Below are 16,854 nucleotides of genomic sequence, written 5' to 3' on the forward strand. Positions count from 1 at the left end.
CTCATTTTGGTCAGGAGAATTGGTTTGTATTCATACATCAACATACAGTACCTATATTATGTTCTTTTCAGTAGACTACTCACCCAGTCAGATCCCAAAACACGTAACTCACTTTTCAACTCCCTTTGGAGCCATACGATATAGGAAAGGAAGTTAGGATCTGACTCACAGACTGAGTAGTTCACTGAAAACAGTAGTTCTCTTTTCCAACTCACTCACATCTCTATTTCGCCACTGATCTCATTTTGGTCAGGAGACAAGGTGGCACCCACGTGACCCGTGAGTCTCATGTCGATATAACTCCATACCATCAACCTATAATCACGAGAATCCTTTGTGCTCCTTATGGTCAAGGCCGTGTTTGGGGGAGGGGGGGGTGAAACTGCAGTGGAAGCTTGATTTTGTAGACTCACCACATATAGCTGTGAAATTGTTGACTAAAGGAAATGGTGGTTACTCGACACAGGGTTTTCACAGAAGTAGGAACAAATCACGAATGGCTTTATTATCTCAAATTTGTGGCAATTAACAATGTCTACAATATCTTCTCTTCCAAATAAACTTCTTTGTTACCAAGATCAGCGATGATTCCATCACTCAATTCCTGACAGAGGTAAGTTATAATCAATCAATTCCTGACAGAGAAAGGTACTTACCTCTAATAATAGCCGCTCAATTCCGAAAAGGTTGTCTCTCCGCAAACACTAATTTTCTGAAATAAGATACCTAAGTCACAGTGGTACCTACGAGTTTATACCTATTATATCACTCAATGCTCTTCAGTGAGGTAGGTAGTGTTTTTTTTTTTACTAAAGCAGGTGAAAAAACTCACTTTGGCCATATCTTTATTCAAATTTAGGTACTTGGGTTATGTTACTCAATGCCTAAAAGACGCACGTGCAATGTGTTTGTTATTCTGATAACTTACAGTACGTACTGCTACGTTTATGGAAGAAGGACTAGAAACGCGTAGGTACCTAGTAAGTACCAATGTTTGCGGTTTATTATTATTAATATGTATTATTATTATTAATAATTTACTATTTAATTGCTCTCCACTTTTTATCGGTTTATATAGGTAAGTAATGCAACTCTAATAATAATCACTCAATTCCGAAAAGGTTGTCTCTCCGCAAACACTAATTTTCTGAAATAAGATACCCTTGGTACCTACGAGTGTATACCTATATCACTCAATGCTCTTCAGTGAGGTAGGTAGTGTTTACTAAAGCAGGTGAAAAAATCTGGTGTGAACATCACACGACTTTCTATTACATTTGCAGAATACGTAGGTATTCGAACCCGCAACTTCTCAACTGTAAGTGCTTATCATTGTCATGACCATATTGTTAATCAAAACCGTTAGTCATAAGTCCAAATCAAATAAAGCGAACCAATTTTATTTCATTAACACCCTTGCAATCGGTTCGACTCGCTGGCCTTGGTCAAGAGATCATTGGGTTCAAGGTTCAAGGCCCGGTAATTGGCAGAAATTTTAGTGAGTTCTACAGTTCCCTCAACCACTAGTCATATAGAATAGGTACTTACTGATTATTTCTACTTTTTTCCCCCAGGATTCCCTCATTTCACTCGCGGTGGTTGTGTTTCTGATTCCATTGATTGTTCTGTGTGAGGCGAGAGCTGTTACCAAGAGATTACGGTTATGAGTTTACGAGGGTTCACAAGCTCTTAAGGTAGAAAGTGTAGATATCGTGCACGAAATTACTTAAGGGAGAACTCTACTTTTTTCTGACGTGACCTAAATCCCCGTGATATCACATGACGTGAGGGCAGTTCTACTTTTAATGTAAAATCCCATGTCAGCTTGTATACTCGTAGGTCGCGAAAATAAGGTTTTAGGTGGTCGAAATCAGCCATTCTAGTCAGCTTAGGATAGTTCGTATCTCGTCTGCCTTGTAAGCGCTAGCGCTGCCTTGTACTTACTTACTTTACTTTCCGTGTCCGCTTTGACCAATGGCCATGTCAGATACTCCTCTTCCAATATTCTGCTACTTGGATCGCCGCATCATTTACAAGCAGCAGGTCTTGTTCGTTGCAGGTAGCAGGGGAGAAAAATAGATAGATGATGGCCGGGGCCACAATTAGGGTTTAAACTTGATTTAAGTTCAACACTTGGATTGAGCAATATGATTGGCTGAAAATATTAGAATCAACCAATCAGATTTTTCAAACCAAGAGTTAATAAAGGCGAGATTATAATCTGATTGTGGTCAGGGCCATAAATACGTTTTGAAATAAAAAGAAAAAAATACAACAGGAATAAATCTTCCAAATCTTGCACCTGCAGGCAAGATGTCCAACAGGATAAAACACCCTGAATTATCTCCTGGTCTGAGATAGTTAAACATGTGTCTGGTGAAGATGGTACCTGTGCCATTTCGTAGTTAAGTCGTACCATAATTATACGACCATCTGCCTAAAATAAAAAGAAAAAATACAGCAGGAAAAAATCTTCCAAATCTTGCACCTGCAGGCAAGATGTCCAACAGGATAAAATACCCTGAATTATCTCCTGATCTGAGATAGTTAAACATGTGTCTGGTGAAGATGGTACCTGTGCCATTTCGTAGTTAAGTCGTACCATAATTATACGACCATCTGCCTATTATGTACTTAACGTAATCGGATCCCAACCAAATCCACTCAGCAAGCTGGCTTAAGAACTTACAGGCAGGGCCTTATATAGCCTAACCTAACCGGACATCGGGGTTATGGATGTAATTCGTATAGTGGGGCTCTCCTTGCACCAATTTGTTTACAAACAAGGTTGTCATTAGCTAAATATTAGCTTAATACAATTAAAATTCCTTAAAAAAAAAAATCCTAACCTAACCGGACATCGGGGTTATGGATGTAATTCGTTTAGTGGGCCTCTCCTTGCACCAATTTGTTTACAAACAAGGTTGTCATTAGCTAAATATTAGCTTAATACAATTAAAATTCCTTAAAAAAAAAAATCCTCTTTGTCTTAGTCAAATTAGGAACTGTTGATCCCAGGCCTCATTGAGGGACCCGGGCCGGGGGGCAAATGGCACCCCCCCCTGAGGACAGGCCTGGTTACAGCTAATCCGTACCCTCTGGCTCATCTAATATCCACTGAGATCATATTTCAGCGCACAGGATCAACTTCGTTGTTTAATCTCCTCTCTTATCTTGCTATTCTCATCTCTCGTTTTCTCTCCATCCTGCAAAGGATTAATTTGGCTGCTCGAATACCTATAAATACCAATATTTTTACAAAAAAAAAAAAAACATTTTGTTATTTTGTTCTACAGACCAAGTACCATAAATAACATAGGTACCAGATAAAATAAAATTTCCTTTTCTTCCCGTTTCTATTTACTAACAACTTGCATTTTCGGTTTTCAGCAAGTCTGGGCGTTATCTCGAACCCCCTGGGTGCCCTCCTATCCGGTACCATCATGGAGGTGTGGGGCAGAAAGACCACCCTGCAAGTCGCCTCCATTCCTTTCTTCTTCGGATGGCTGCTTATGGCGTTTGCTGACGATGTTCTTCAGCTTTGCATCGGCAGATTCATTACTGGAGTGGCCATAGGTAAGTCCGAACTCAATCACCAACTTTTCATGACGGCCCTGGTTGTGATAGTGCTATAATAGAGAGATGTTCAACTATTATAAACGGCCTAAGCTCTATTATTTAATAACAGACTCTCTAACATAGTAAATCCCAGTAGTACAGTTGTTCTACTAGGTTCGTAACCGAGGGAGCTGTGGTTCAAATCGCTGGTCGGAAATTTCCAACTGGCCCATGGTAATGGCGGCCGGATAAGAGAGACAGCCGTTCCGAGAACAATCCTTACCTGTTTAGGATAATGTTCGCCCCGGGCGGGAATCGAACCCGCGGCCTGGCGCTTACAAGGCAGGCGTGCTACCAACCAAGCTAACTAAGCTGGCGGCTTGATTAAAAGTTCATTGTTCTTCCATTTCATTGGTCTTTGTTTGTTGCCAAATCTCATGTGATCTGTTCACAATCAAATAAATAAATAGGTAATAATTTTTAATTTCTCTCTCCTTTTTTCAGCTGATGGCATCACTGTCCGCACATTCAGTGAACATGTCCATAGGGATGTGTCAGGGGTTCTCAGCAGTTCTCCTACCACAGCTACACAGGGAGTCGAGTCACATTTTAGTCACCCCTGGTGAAGCCTCGTGGATCGGTAAGATTAGTTCTTAAGGTGTGGGGCGGATTTTATCCTGAACGGATAAGGTTCGTTCTCGGCACGGCTGGCTTTCTCCTATCCTGTACTCCTTCTACCTTCGATTTCGGGACGATATGACCTCCGTTGTTAGCTTGTTAGTTGTCACAGTTCTCTCTATCAAACCAAAAAAAAAGGTCATAAATAATTTTTCTCGACATGTTACGTCATTATAACTCGAGAGATTTATTGCGAAGTAAAAAGTGCGAATTTGCTGTATCAAACAGCCCAATCGAATTATAGCTATGACTATTGTCATCTGTTCCGTCACCCACCTTTGTTCAACGTCAGAGATTAGCTATCAAACTGTAGCGATTAGTCGAATTAATTCTCGTGGATCGGTAAGATTAGTTCTTAAGGTGTGGGACGGATTTTATCCTGAACGGATAAGGTTCGTTCTCGGAACGGCTGGCTTTCTCCTATCCTGTACTCCTTCTACCTTCGATTTCGGGACGATAAGACATCCGTTGTTAGCTTGTTAGTTGTCACAGTTCTCTCTATCAAACCAAAAAAAAGGTCATAAATAATTTTTCTCGTCATGTTACGTCATTATAACTCCAAAATCAAGAGATTAAGTGCGAATTTGCTGTATCAAACAGCCCAATCGAATTATAGCTATGACCAGTGGCGTAGCGTGGTCTAACTCCAAGTGTAGGGCGGACACTAATTTCTATCACAATATCTATCTAATAAGAATACAATAATAATAATTGTGACCTTTTTTCTTCTTTTTTTTCAAGGTTTGATAGAGGGAACTTAACTGCTAAGGTCGTATCGTCCCGAAATCAAAGAAAGAAGAATGACAAGATAGGAGAAAGCCAGCCGTTCCGAGAACGATCCTTATCTGTTCAAGGTAAAATTCGCCCCTGGCAGAAATCGAAACCGCGACCTAGCGCTTACAAGGCAGACGCGCTACCCTTCAAGCTAACTAGGCTACCCATTGTGACCTTTTTTTCTTCTTCTTTTTTTAAAGTATTCTAATTTTCTATTCTAATTTTCACCAAGTAAGAGTTACTCTTAAACAGTTTGATAGAGGGAACTTAACTGCTAAGGTCGTATCGTCCCGAAATCAAAGAAAGAAGAAAGACAAGATAGGAGAAAGCCAGCCGTTCCGAGAACGATCCTTATCTGTTTAAGGTAAAATTCGCCCCTGGCAGAAATCGAAACCGCGACCTAGCGCTTACAAGGCAGACGCGCTACCCTTCAAGCTAACTAGGCTACCCTCCCTTACAAAGAGATAAACGTTTACCCCAGAAAAATGGAGTTTGCCTAAAGGCATGTGATGTATTCCAATTCGCTGGATCTTCTTTTTTTTAGATAAATAAAATTAATGATGAAATAAAATTAATAATTAAATATTGATGTCATTGGTAAATACAAAGTAATATTATGTATCGGAACGCAATCACAACAATCACGCTCTGTTGTAAAATTATTATCATTTGCTCGTGCTCTTATCTGGGGACTATAAATGATATCTGATAACAGTGATAAATTGATAATAATGAATCACATTAATCAACCAATGGCAGGCTTTGATGGACAATTCGTAGAGGTGGGGAAAAGAATCGACGTAAAGTTGCCGTAAATTAACAGTAGATACCTACCTCTAAATCTCTTCAAGGGTTTACAAAAAAAACTAGGGGAAAATCACGCGAAATCGTTTTTGCCAATGGGATTAGTACAGCTACAGCGTTAGCTAAAAGATTTTGACCGAACGAATGTAAGTTTCAACTCTTTACTTTTACTTTTGTCCGTTTTCCACGACAAGAGGTGCTGAAGTGTTGGTTCAGTTTTGAAGAAATTTGGTAGACATGGTCAACATATCGAGGAAAAAGGTCAATCATTAAACTGTCAAAATTTTCTGAGCCCTGTTATGAAGCCAAATTACGAAGATGGTGAGATGGTAAGTCGTGAAGTCGTACTACGAAAATCTACAAAATTTACTTTTTTCCCCCCAATTGATTTATCTCGGGATCCAAAGGCCGATGACCTACCATAACAAAAATTGCAGCTACGCAAATTTGCAAAGTCTATTGCAGGCAGCCTAGCTTGGTTGGTAGCGCGTCTGCCTCGTAGGCGCTAGGCCGCGGGTTCGATTCCCGGCCGGGTAGGATTTTATCCTGAACAGATTATGTTAGTTCTCGGAAAGGCTGACTTTCTCCTATCCTGTTTTCCTTTTCGGGTGCTCTCAGCCTCATGGGTGACTTTATGGACACAAAAGCCACCCGTATGGGTAACGCCTTTAACAAACAATCCTGCAATGTGCTGTCTTATCACTTAACTGGTAGCTATAGCTGCTGTCTCTGTATAACTGCTAATGTCCGTCTCCGAGACGGCTTGTTAAAACATTTGCTTCCGGCATTGTCCGTCTCTCAGACGCCCTATAGAAGCCTCACACACTCGCCGCTCGTAAATCGTTTCCAAACGGATGTCAATCTATCGACCATAGTGCATTAAGCTATGTCCACTATTGTCCACACATAGTCGACGACCGACCGTCGATCGAAGAGGTGAATCTATGTTGTCGAGGCAGTGTGGACGGGTTCAGTCGATGTCGATCGACTGCCGTCGACTAAGTGTGGACATAGCTTTAGATGCACCTTTTCATCTGCAGTAATCTACACTATTTGCACACCGAAGCGGCTGTCTCACCATTTTATTGCACATAAATTCATAGCAAGCTCAAAGCATTTTCTGTCTAGACTCCTGTGGTCTGTTTTGGGGTAAGCCACAGTGACGTACGTTATCACCGCAATTATGTACCTATGACATAGCCTTAATCCAATGGACCAAACAGTTATCACTCATACTGACCGGTGTCCACTCGAAGTACATTCGTACTAGATTCAGGACAAGGACTACAAGGAGTTATAGTACTAGATTATATGTACCTATGACATAGCCTTAATCCAACGGACCAAATAGTTATCACTCATACTGACCGGTGTCCACTCGAAGTACATTCGTACTAGATTCAGGACAAGGACTACAAGGAGTTATAGTACTAGATTTCTGTCAGACCACCTGAGAAACCGCAGTCTGAATCTTTTTCGCGGATTCGATTCCCGCCTGGGGCGAATTTTATCCTGAAGGGATAATGTTCGTTCTCGATACGCCTGGCTTTCTCGTATCCTGTTTTCCTTCTTTCTTTGCTTTGGGGACGATAAGACCTGAGCAGTTACAGTTCCCTCTATCAAACCTCTTCAAAAAAAACTTCGATCTTATTCCGTTTGTTCAACCAATTTGACGTTTGTGAGAGTTTGAGAGAACAAAAACTAACTTCTTAATTGAAAATAATAGCTAACAGAAAAAGAAAAGAAAAAAAAAATCGCTCAGTCCATTCTAAACAATCAATGTTCTTGGTGGCAGACAATGTAATTTAGCGACTCAATTCGTTTCTCGCTCAGTCCATTCTAAACAATCAATGTTCTTGGTGGCAGACAATGTAATTTAGCGACTCAATTCGTTTCACCTTAAACCCTTACCGTGGTCAGTTTGGCACTGGGCAAAACCAGATTATGGATCACCTTGCACTGAATTCAGAGCACCAGGGGAATGGTGACTTGGTTGATGGCGATAGTAATCAGAGAGATAAAACGGTTTGTAAATTGAATTGGAACTTTGCACCGAACTTGTACCTAATATTGGGTCTGTATTATGCAGTTTCAAAGCTTAAGCTATAGTCCTGCGTTCGCCTCTAAGGCTTGTGTCACTAGACACGCTCCTTTTAGTATCGCGTATACGCCGGCAAAAAAAGCTATGAAAATCATAGAGACCCTCTATAACAGAGGGTTTCAGGCGACTACGCGCTTAGGCTTGCCAGACGTCCGCTTTTTGGCGGACATGTCCTTCTTTTGATACGTTTGTCCTCCGTCCGCCCGCCGTTTTAAAATATAGCAAAATGTCCGCCTTTTTGTTCGGCCTCGTTTTCCGTTGAGAAGAGGCCGTCAGGACTCGAACTTCTGAAAAGCATGAATGCAATTTTTGTGCAATTAAGCCCATGTACAATGTACGGTGTATATTCAGTAGGTATATAAAAGAGTTAAAAAAAAGAAAGAAAAAAATGTTACTTCTTATATTGCTGATTTTTGTGTTGATTATTTTCTGCGTCCTCCATTTTGTTAAAATGTCCAAGAAAGAAAAAAATGTTACTTCTTATATTGCTGATTTTTGTGTTGATTATTTTCTGCGTCCTCCATTTTGTTAAAATGTCCTCCTTTTGAAATTTCTTGTCTGGTAACCCTATACGCGCTACTAAATGTTGCCCGTCTACGCTTCCAATATGAGATCGTTTCCAAACGGATGTCAATCTATCGACCATAGTGCATTAAGCTATGTCCACACATAGTCGACGACTGACCGTCGATCGAAGAGGTGAATCTATGTTGTCGAGGCAGTGTGGACGGTTTTAGTCGATGTCGATCGACGGCCGTCGACTAAGTGTGGACATAGCTTCAGATGCACCTTTTCATCTACAGTAATCTACACTATTTGCATACCGAAGCGGCTGTCTCACCATTTTATTGCACATAAATTCATAGCAACCTCAAAGCATTTTCTGTCTAGACTCGTGTGGTCTATTTTGGGGTAAGCCACAGTGACGTACGTTATCACCGCAATTATGTACCTTAGCTTTAGATTATGGTTTAGATTATAGGAGTGGAGGAAATGGCTATCCATATTGCATATTGCTAATCCGTGGATCTCCAACTTAATGTTGAAATTGATGTTAACGTCTGCGTAAGCGCAGGTACATGAAAAATGTTAGTAGTCATTGTAAAAATAAAAAAAAATCTTAAATAAAAATTACATTCTAAATTCTGATGATGTTTTCAGTTGATTTTCTATTTGTTTTATTTTATGTACCTACTTAGGAATCAGGGAGTTTTTTAGGGGTTTGATAGAGGAAACTGTAACTGCTGAGGTCTTATGTGTCTTCCCGAAATCGAAGTGAAAAGGAAGACAGGATAAGAGAAAGCCAGCCGTTCCGAGAACGAACCTTATCTGTTTAACATAAAGTTCGCCCCGGGTGGGAAGAGATTCGCCTTTTGCCTCTCAAGCTCACTAGCCTGGCTCAATTACCTACCTATTCGTTTTAATTGTTAAAGTAAACCTACTTTCAATTTCCATTGATGTCAGAGTTAATAGGAAAAAATAGTGGTCACGTAACATTTTATAGCCCAATTACCGGTAATTATGAACTGATTAGGTTCAGCAACTCGTCAATAATCTTGTCCTACCTCTCTCTATCTCAGCTGACTCTCATTATTTATCATTATGTATGTTAAGCAACCCGACCTGGTCAATCTATTTATTAATTGTCTGCGATTGTTAATTTGTAAATAAATATAGTTACTGATGAAAAATTTGTACATTTCCATTGATGTCAGAGTTAATAGAAAAAAATAGTGGTCACGTAACATTTTATAGCCCAATTACCGGTAATTATGAACAGATTAGTTCAGCAACTCGTCAATAATCTTGTCCTACCTCTCTCTATCTCAACTGACTCTCATTATTTATCATTATGTATGTTAAGCAACCCGACCAGGTAATCTATGGTAGCTAGTAATTGTGACAACTGTAACTTAGAACAGCAGTGTGTAAGCTTTTGAAAGTGGTCACCCCCTGAATGTTAGGAAAAAAGACTGTGAACTTATGATGCCTTTAAAGAAGTCTTAACACACATAATCGAAACGAGCCCGCACCAACGGCCGAGTGTTGGACGTGCTATAGAGAGAAAGAAAAACAAGGCATCACCGCACCACAACGGTGCTGGCGCGGTGTCATTTAGAACAGCAGTGTGTAACCTTTTGAAAGTGGTCACCCCCTGAATGTTTGGAAAAGAGACTGTGAACTTATGATGCCCTTAAAGAAGTCTTAACACACATAATCGAACCGAGCCCGCACCAACGGCCGAGTGTTGGACGTGCTATAGAGAGAAAGATAAACAAGGCATCACCGCACCACAACGGTGCTGGCGCGGTTGTGGTGATGTGTGTCCCGGCCTTTGAATAAGTTATCCTCCTATCCGCCCGCAGTTCTATTACCTATTATTTAAAGAGGGAACTGTAACTGTAAAATCTGCCCCGGGCAGGAATCAAACCCGCTACTTTAGCGCTTACACGCCATGATTTAAAGTGCTATTGAGCCAGCCTAGTTAGCTTAGTTGGTAGTGCGTCTGCCTTGTAAGCGCTAGGCCGCGGGTTCGATTCCCGCCCGGGGCGGATTTTAATCAGTTATAAAGAGGGAAAAAATCTGCCCCGGGCAGGAATCAAACCCGCTACTTTAGCACATAACCGAACCGAGCCCGCACCAACGGCCGAGTGTTGGACGTGCTATAGAGAGAAAGAAAAACAAGGCATCACCGCACCACAACGGTGCTGACGCGGTTGTGGTGATGTGTGTCCCGGCCTTATCCTCCTGTCCGTCCGCAGTTCTATTACCTATTATTTAAAGAGGGAACTGTAACTGTAAAATCTGCCCCGGGCAGGAATCAAACCCGCTACTTTAGCGCTTACACGCCATGATTTAAAGTGCTAGTGGACTTCTAGGCTCTCCAAGGGAGTCGTGCGGGCTCGTAAACTCGTAAGCCATAGGTTGCGCACCTCTGAGAAGTCTAGCCAGTACTAAAGCAAGCTAGCTACTGAGGTAATTAAAACAACCTCAGGCATAGGCTGTTGTACTAGAAGACGACCTACAGCAAAAACAACCACCTAGTGCCCTAGGTACTCAAAAAGAACACGCTGACCTGAAAGTATCTGAACAATTGCTAAAGTCTAATAAATAGGGTAAATTCGGTAACTATAAAGCGGATTGGATTCCCGCTCGGAGCTAACTTCGTCCTGAACAGAGTGAATAGATCATAAGACTTTGTTACAGTTCCCTGTATCAACCCTCTTAAAAAATCAAGCCAGTACCTAAACACGGTACGCAGGTTAGGAAAAAATAAATAATACCCTTGAACCAACACGGACTTCCAAAATGAATTTTGTCATAGTCTACACCACCTACCAGAACAAATAACAAATAGCTACTGGCTATTCAACTGACTCATTCATAACTTTGACGGTCATTACTAACATGACTTTATCTCTTATCATTCAATGAGTTATAAAGAGGGAAAAAATCTGCCCCGGGCAGGAATCAAACCCGCTACTTTAGCGCTTACACGACATGATTTAAAGTGCTATTGGACTTCTAGGCTCCCCAAGGGAGTCGTGCGGGTTCGTAAACTCGTAAGCCATAGGTTGCGCACCTCTGAGAAGTCTAGTCAGTACTGAAGCAAGCTAGCTACTGAGGTAATTAAAACAACCTCAGGCATAGACTGTACTAGAAGACGACCTACAGCAAAAACAACCACCTAGTGCCCTAGGTGCTCAATAAAAAGAACACGCTGACCTGAAAGTATCTGAACAATTGCTAAAGGGGTAAATAGGGTAAATTCGGTAACTATAAAGCGGATTGGATTTCCGCTCGGAGCTAACTTCGTCCTGAACAGAGTGAATAGATCAGTAGGATAAGACTTTGTTACAGTTCCCTGTATCAACCCTCTTATTAAAAAAATCAAGTGCCAGCCTAGTTAGCTTAGTTGGTAGTGCGTCTGCCTTGTAAGCGCTAGGCCGCGGGTTCGATTCCCGCCCGCGTTCCTAAATGATGAAGTTTTCCTATTTCCTTTATGTTGGTTATTTTCTTCTGCTTTAATACTAATGGCGTCTGTCTGACAAAAATTTCTGCAAGGAGCATTGCTCATGTTTTCAAAATAGTGTTCGAGTATTTTGTGGTAGCTCCTTGGTTACTATTTAGTTACTACCCCTAGATAGATACCAGTTACTACATTCTCGCATAAAATAGGGGTTGTTACCAAGGTTCTGGGACACATTTTCAATGCGGTCCTGGGTTCTGATATGGGACATGTTTTCAATCTGGAGGACACCTGTTTTAGGAATCCCACATGTGGTTCTAGAATTCTCATGTCTTCTTTTATAGTACTAGATTGAGCAGATACGCCAGGTACGTTTAACATTAATGTACCTAAGTCACTTAGCTAGGCGTAATAGTCGATAAATTAGTCTATTTTTAAAAGGGGTTCAACTAGATTGAGCAGGTACGCCAGGTACGTTTAACATTAATGTACCTAAGTCACTTAGCTAGGCGTAATAGTCGATAAATTAGTCTATTTTTAAAAGGGGTTCAAAGTCAGTGTATACCAGACCTGTTGAGGTTTTTAGTGACGGGAACTTTACCGCCCTTTTACTGACCAGTTACCCTCCTACACCCCCTCACATTAACCTCACCCAGTCTGAGTGGGGCCGGGAAAAGCCAGGAGCATTTGATTCCCCAAATGGTGACCCTATCAGCCTACTTTTCAGACCCTGGTCTCTCAGACCTTTGGAACATTTGCCACACTCTCATGACAGACAGTTCCCTGCTTTATCTGGAGTTTAGCCCTTTGAAGCACGCGACCTCAAATTTTGGGAATTTTTTAAAATTTCTCAAAAATCCTAGTTCAGATATGATAAAAAATGAGGTTTCTGAAAAAATCCGCCCCACCCGCCCAACCCCGCCCATTTTATGGGGGGTGGTTACTCAGTGAAACCGGTATGCTGAATGTGGACATAGTTTTCCTCAGAACTTCCCCTATATAAAACAACAAAATATATATAAACTTTGATAAATTGGACCTGAAACAATAAATAAAAGTAGGGGTATACTATTCTGTCTAATGAAAATAAATAATGTGGGTGTGTGGGTGTGTTTTCTTTGAAAGGGGTAAAACCACCTATGTTAGAAGAGTTTTTTTTGTACGATGTACCAATAAAGTACAATATATTTTTGGCTCTGGTTATGGCAAATTTCTTGCTCTAAAATTAATAAAGCACCGGTATTGCACTTTATTAAAATTAAAATTGTTAAAATTAAAATTATTAAAAAAGTGGGGAAATCAAGCTATACTTACATATAGCAGTATAGGGTTTCCTTGGTAAAAGTCAGGTCCACGAGTGGCACACCGGTTACACAGTGAAACCAGACCTTCTAGCGATCAGAACGACCAAACCATTCTGCCATCCACAAATAATTATGCACCAATTGCAATTTAAGAATATTTGCCACATAAAAATATAACTGGTTCTTACAAAAACACAATTTAATTAATTTAAATTGGCAAAAACTTTTGGAAAAATTCTATCCTCTCAAAAAATCACCTGTTGTCACGACTCGACTGATAAGATTTATGATTTGCAAAAAGTAAACAGAGTAAACTAAAAAATTCTTTGAGCGGCCGATAGAGAACAGCATCAGTATCAAATCGAATAAGAAATCAGCATGATTCCTATATCTGTTTACGTCTGAGGCGCAGTATAGAAGGTGGTTACACTGTGAAACCGGTATGCTTCAAAGGGTTAAACCCGTGACCTCTTGTCTACGAGGCGAGTTGTGCTACCGACAGGGAATTCTGACTGTCTGGATATTAATTTTAATACCAAAGCGATTGTGTGAAATACCAAAAACACCTGTACTAACAGAAAATACTGTTGGATACATTTTATTCATTGAACATTCATTGATAGTCATTCCTTGAACTAAAAAAAGTGTCTATCGATAAAGATAAATCCAAAATCTTCTTTTCCGTTTGTGCGGCCTCGGGTGTTATGTATGTGTCAATCTTTTAAACTTTTACTGTTTTTCAAGTTGGCTTCGTTTCCCGTTTTCTCTTTAAAGTAAATATACCTAAACATCTAAATATTGATTTTCCAACGAAAAATCATCAATTTCCGTTAGGGGGAGAGGGAGGGGGACAAAAATTAGCATAATTATGTACATCGGTACTGAACAAACTTATTTCGCGGATCTTAACATAAAAACATGTTTATGTACGTATGTACGTTTTTCGAACTTATTTTTTCTAATACATTCTCGTACATTATTCGGATTCTAACTGGAACCGACTTCCATGTGGACCCTGATAATCTCTGCTGTTATCATTCATCTGGACCTCCAGACCAGTTCTACATTTGAACTCACTCTGCATTTGGATTATCTCCAGATCGATCTGAGTAGCGCGGACACCAGAGGCTGAGGACAGACGGAGATTTTCCTAGGCTTGAGTGATTTTTTTGGAATTTACTCCGGGTTTGAGTGATTTTTTCATTTAGATTCCACAAGTTCCGGGGCTATTTTTTCTGGTTTTTGAGTGATTTTTTTTTTATTCTAAGTGACTGCACTTTTTATCTCTCTTTCGAGTATAGTTAACTAAGTGCGATTTTTCCCCGGGCCCTAAGTGATTTTCTGGAGATTTCCGAAAAAATTTTCCGATTAGCTTGTCCCTAATTTTTGAGTGATTTTTCAGCAGTTTTTAGTGATTTTCATCTCGTATTCAAGTCCATTTATTGTTTACCTAAGTGTCTTTTCTAGCGATTATCTGGGTGTTTGGGTGGTTTTGAGTGATTTTTTTTCTTCTATGTGACTGCACTTTTTATCTCTCTTTCGAGTATAGTTAACTAAGTGCGATTTTTCCCCGGGCCTTAAGTGATTTTCTGGAGATTTCCGAAAAAAATTTCCGATTAGCTTGTCCCTAATTTTTAAGTGATTTTTCCGCAGTTTTTAGTGATTTTCATCTCGTATTCAAGTCCATTTATTGTTTACCTAAGTGTCTTTTCTAGCGATTATCTGTTTTCCGATTAGCTTGTCCCTAATTTTCGAGTGATTTTTCCGCAGTTTTTAGTGATTTTCATCTCGTATTCAAGTCCATTTATTGTTTACCTAAGTGTCTTTTCTAGCGATTATCTGGGTGTTTGGGTGTCTTCGGGATAAATGCCATCGTATAGCTTCAGGTTCCAGTGAGATGTTCAATCTAATGTGGAAATTCAAACTCTTGGAGATAATCACCAGCTTATTCCGACGATCAGATGTAAGTACCTACCTATAATTGTGAGCTTTTTTTCTTCTTCTTTTTTTAAGGTTTGATAGAGGGAACTTAACTGCTAAGGTCGTACCGAAATCAAAGAAAGACAAGATAGGAGAAAGCTTCCGAGAACGATCCTTATCTGTTTAAGGTAAAATTCGCCCCTGGCAGAAATCAAAACCGCGACCTAGCGCTTACAAGGCAGACGCGCTACCCTTCAAGCTAACTAGGCTACCCTCCCTTACAAAGAGATAAACGTTTACCCCAGAAAAATGGAGTTTGCCTAAAGGCATGTGATGTGTTCCAATTCGCTGGACCTTCTTTTTTTTAGATAAATAAAATTAATGATGAAATAAAATTAATAATTAAATATTGATGTCATTGGTAAATACAAAGTAATATTATGTATCGGAACGCAATCACAACAATCACGCTCTGTTGTAAAATTATTATCATTTGCTCGTGCTCTTATCTGGGGACTATAAATGATATCTGATAACAGTGATAAATTGATAATAATGAATCACATTAATCAACCAATGGCAGGCTTTGATGGACAATTCGTAGAGGTGGGGAAAAGAATCGACGTAAAGTTGCCGTAAATTAACAGTAGATACCTACCTCTAAATCTCTTCAAGGGTTTACAAAAAAAACTAGGGGAAAATCACGCGAAATCGTTTTTGCCAATGGGATTAGTACAGCTACAGCGTTAGCTAAAAGATTTTGACCGAACGAATGTAAGTTTCAACTCTTTACTTTTACTTTTGTCCGTTTTCCACGACAAGAAGTGCTGAAGTGTTGGTTCAGAAATTTGGTAGACATGGTCAACATATCGAGGAAAAAGGTCAATCATTAAACTGTCAAAATTTTCTGAGCCCTGTTATGAAGCCAAATAACGAAGATGGTGAGATGGTAAGTCGTGAAGGCGTACTACGAAAATCTACAAAATTTACTTTTTTCCCCGAATTGATTTATCTCGGGATCCAAAGGCCGATGACCTACCATAACAAAAATTGCAGCTACGCAAATTTGCAAAGTCTATTGCAGCCAGCCTAACTTGGTTGGTAGCGCGTCTCGTAGGTGCTAGGCCGCGGGTTCGATTCCCGGCCGGGTAGGATTTTATCCTGAACAGATTATGTTAGTTCTCGGAAAGGCTGACTTTCTCCTATCCTGTCTTCCTTTTCGGGTGCTCTCAGCCTCATGGGTGACTTTATGGACACAAAAGCCACCCGTATGGGTGACGCCTTTAACAAACAATCCTGCAATCTGCTGTCTTATCACTTAACTGGTAGCTATAACTGCTGTCTCTGTATAACTGCTAATGTCCGTCTCCGAGACGGCTTGTTAAAACATTTGCTTCCGGCATTGTCCGTCTCTCAGACGCCCATCACAATCAGTAGGTCAGCAAAGAATGTACGAAGACAAACTGGTCCCTTTGTTAGATTTTTTTTCTTTTTTTTTTTAATGAGGTTTGACAAAGGGAACTGTAACTGCTGAGTTATTATCTTATCGTCCCGAAAACGAAAAGACAAGACAGGATAAGAAAAAAGCCAGCCGTTCCGAGAACGAACCTTATCTGTTTAGGATAAAATCCGCCAAGATGGGAATCGTACCCGCATACCTAGCGCTTACAAGGCAGAGGCGCTACTTTCCATCCGGGTGTGTGAGTAGTACCCTAGAAGCTTTGTGGTTAAAGTCTATTTTTTTT

General features: G+C 40.3%; 1 protein-coding gene across 1 annotated transcript in view; it reads left to right on the forward strand.

Annotated features, from left to right (window-relative positions):
* Positions 1 to 3,347: 3,347 nt before the first annotated feature.
* Positions 3,348 to 16,854, forward strand: part of LOC103513265 (facilitated trehalose transporter Tret1-2 homolog) — a gene marked incomplete at its 5' end in the record, with an annotated part of 28,953 nt that continues 15,446 nt past the window's right edge. Inside the window, one exon of the mRNA XM_026826519.1 lies at positions 3,348 to 3,576. Coding sequence (XP_026682320.1) covers positions 3,348 to 3,576 — 229 coding nt within the window. The remainder of the gene's footprint in view (positions 3,577 to 16,854) is intronic.

The sequence above is a fragment of the Diaphorina citri genome, unplaced genomic scaffold, assembly GCF_000475195.1.
Source record: "Diaphorina citri unplaced genomic scaffold, Diaci psyllid genome assembly version 1.1 scaffold947, whole genome shotgun sequence".
Lineage (NCBI taxonomy): Eukaryota > Metazoa > Arthropoda > Insecta > Hemiptera > Psyllidae > Diaphorina > Diaphorina citri.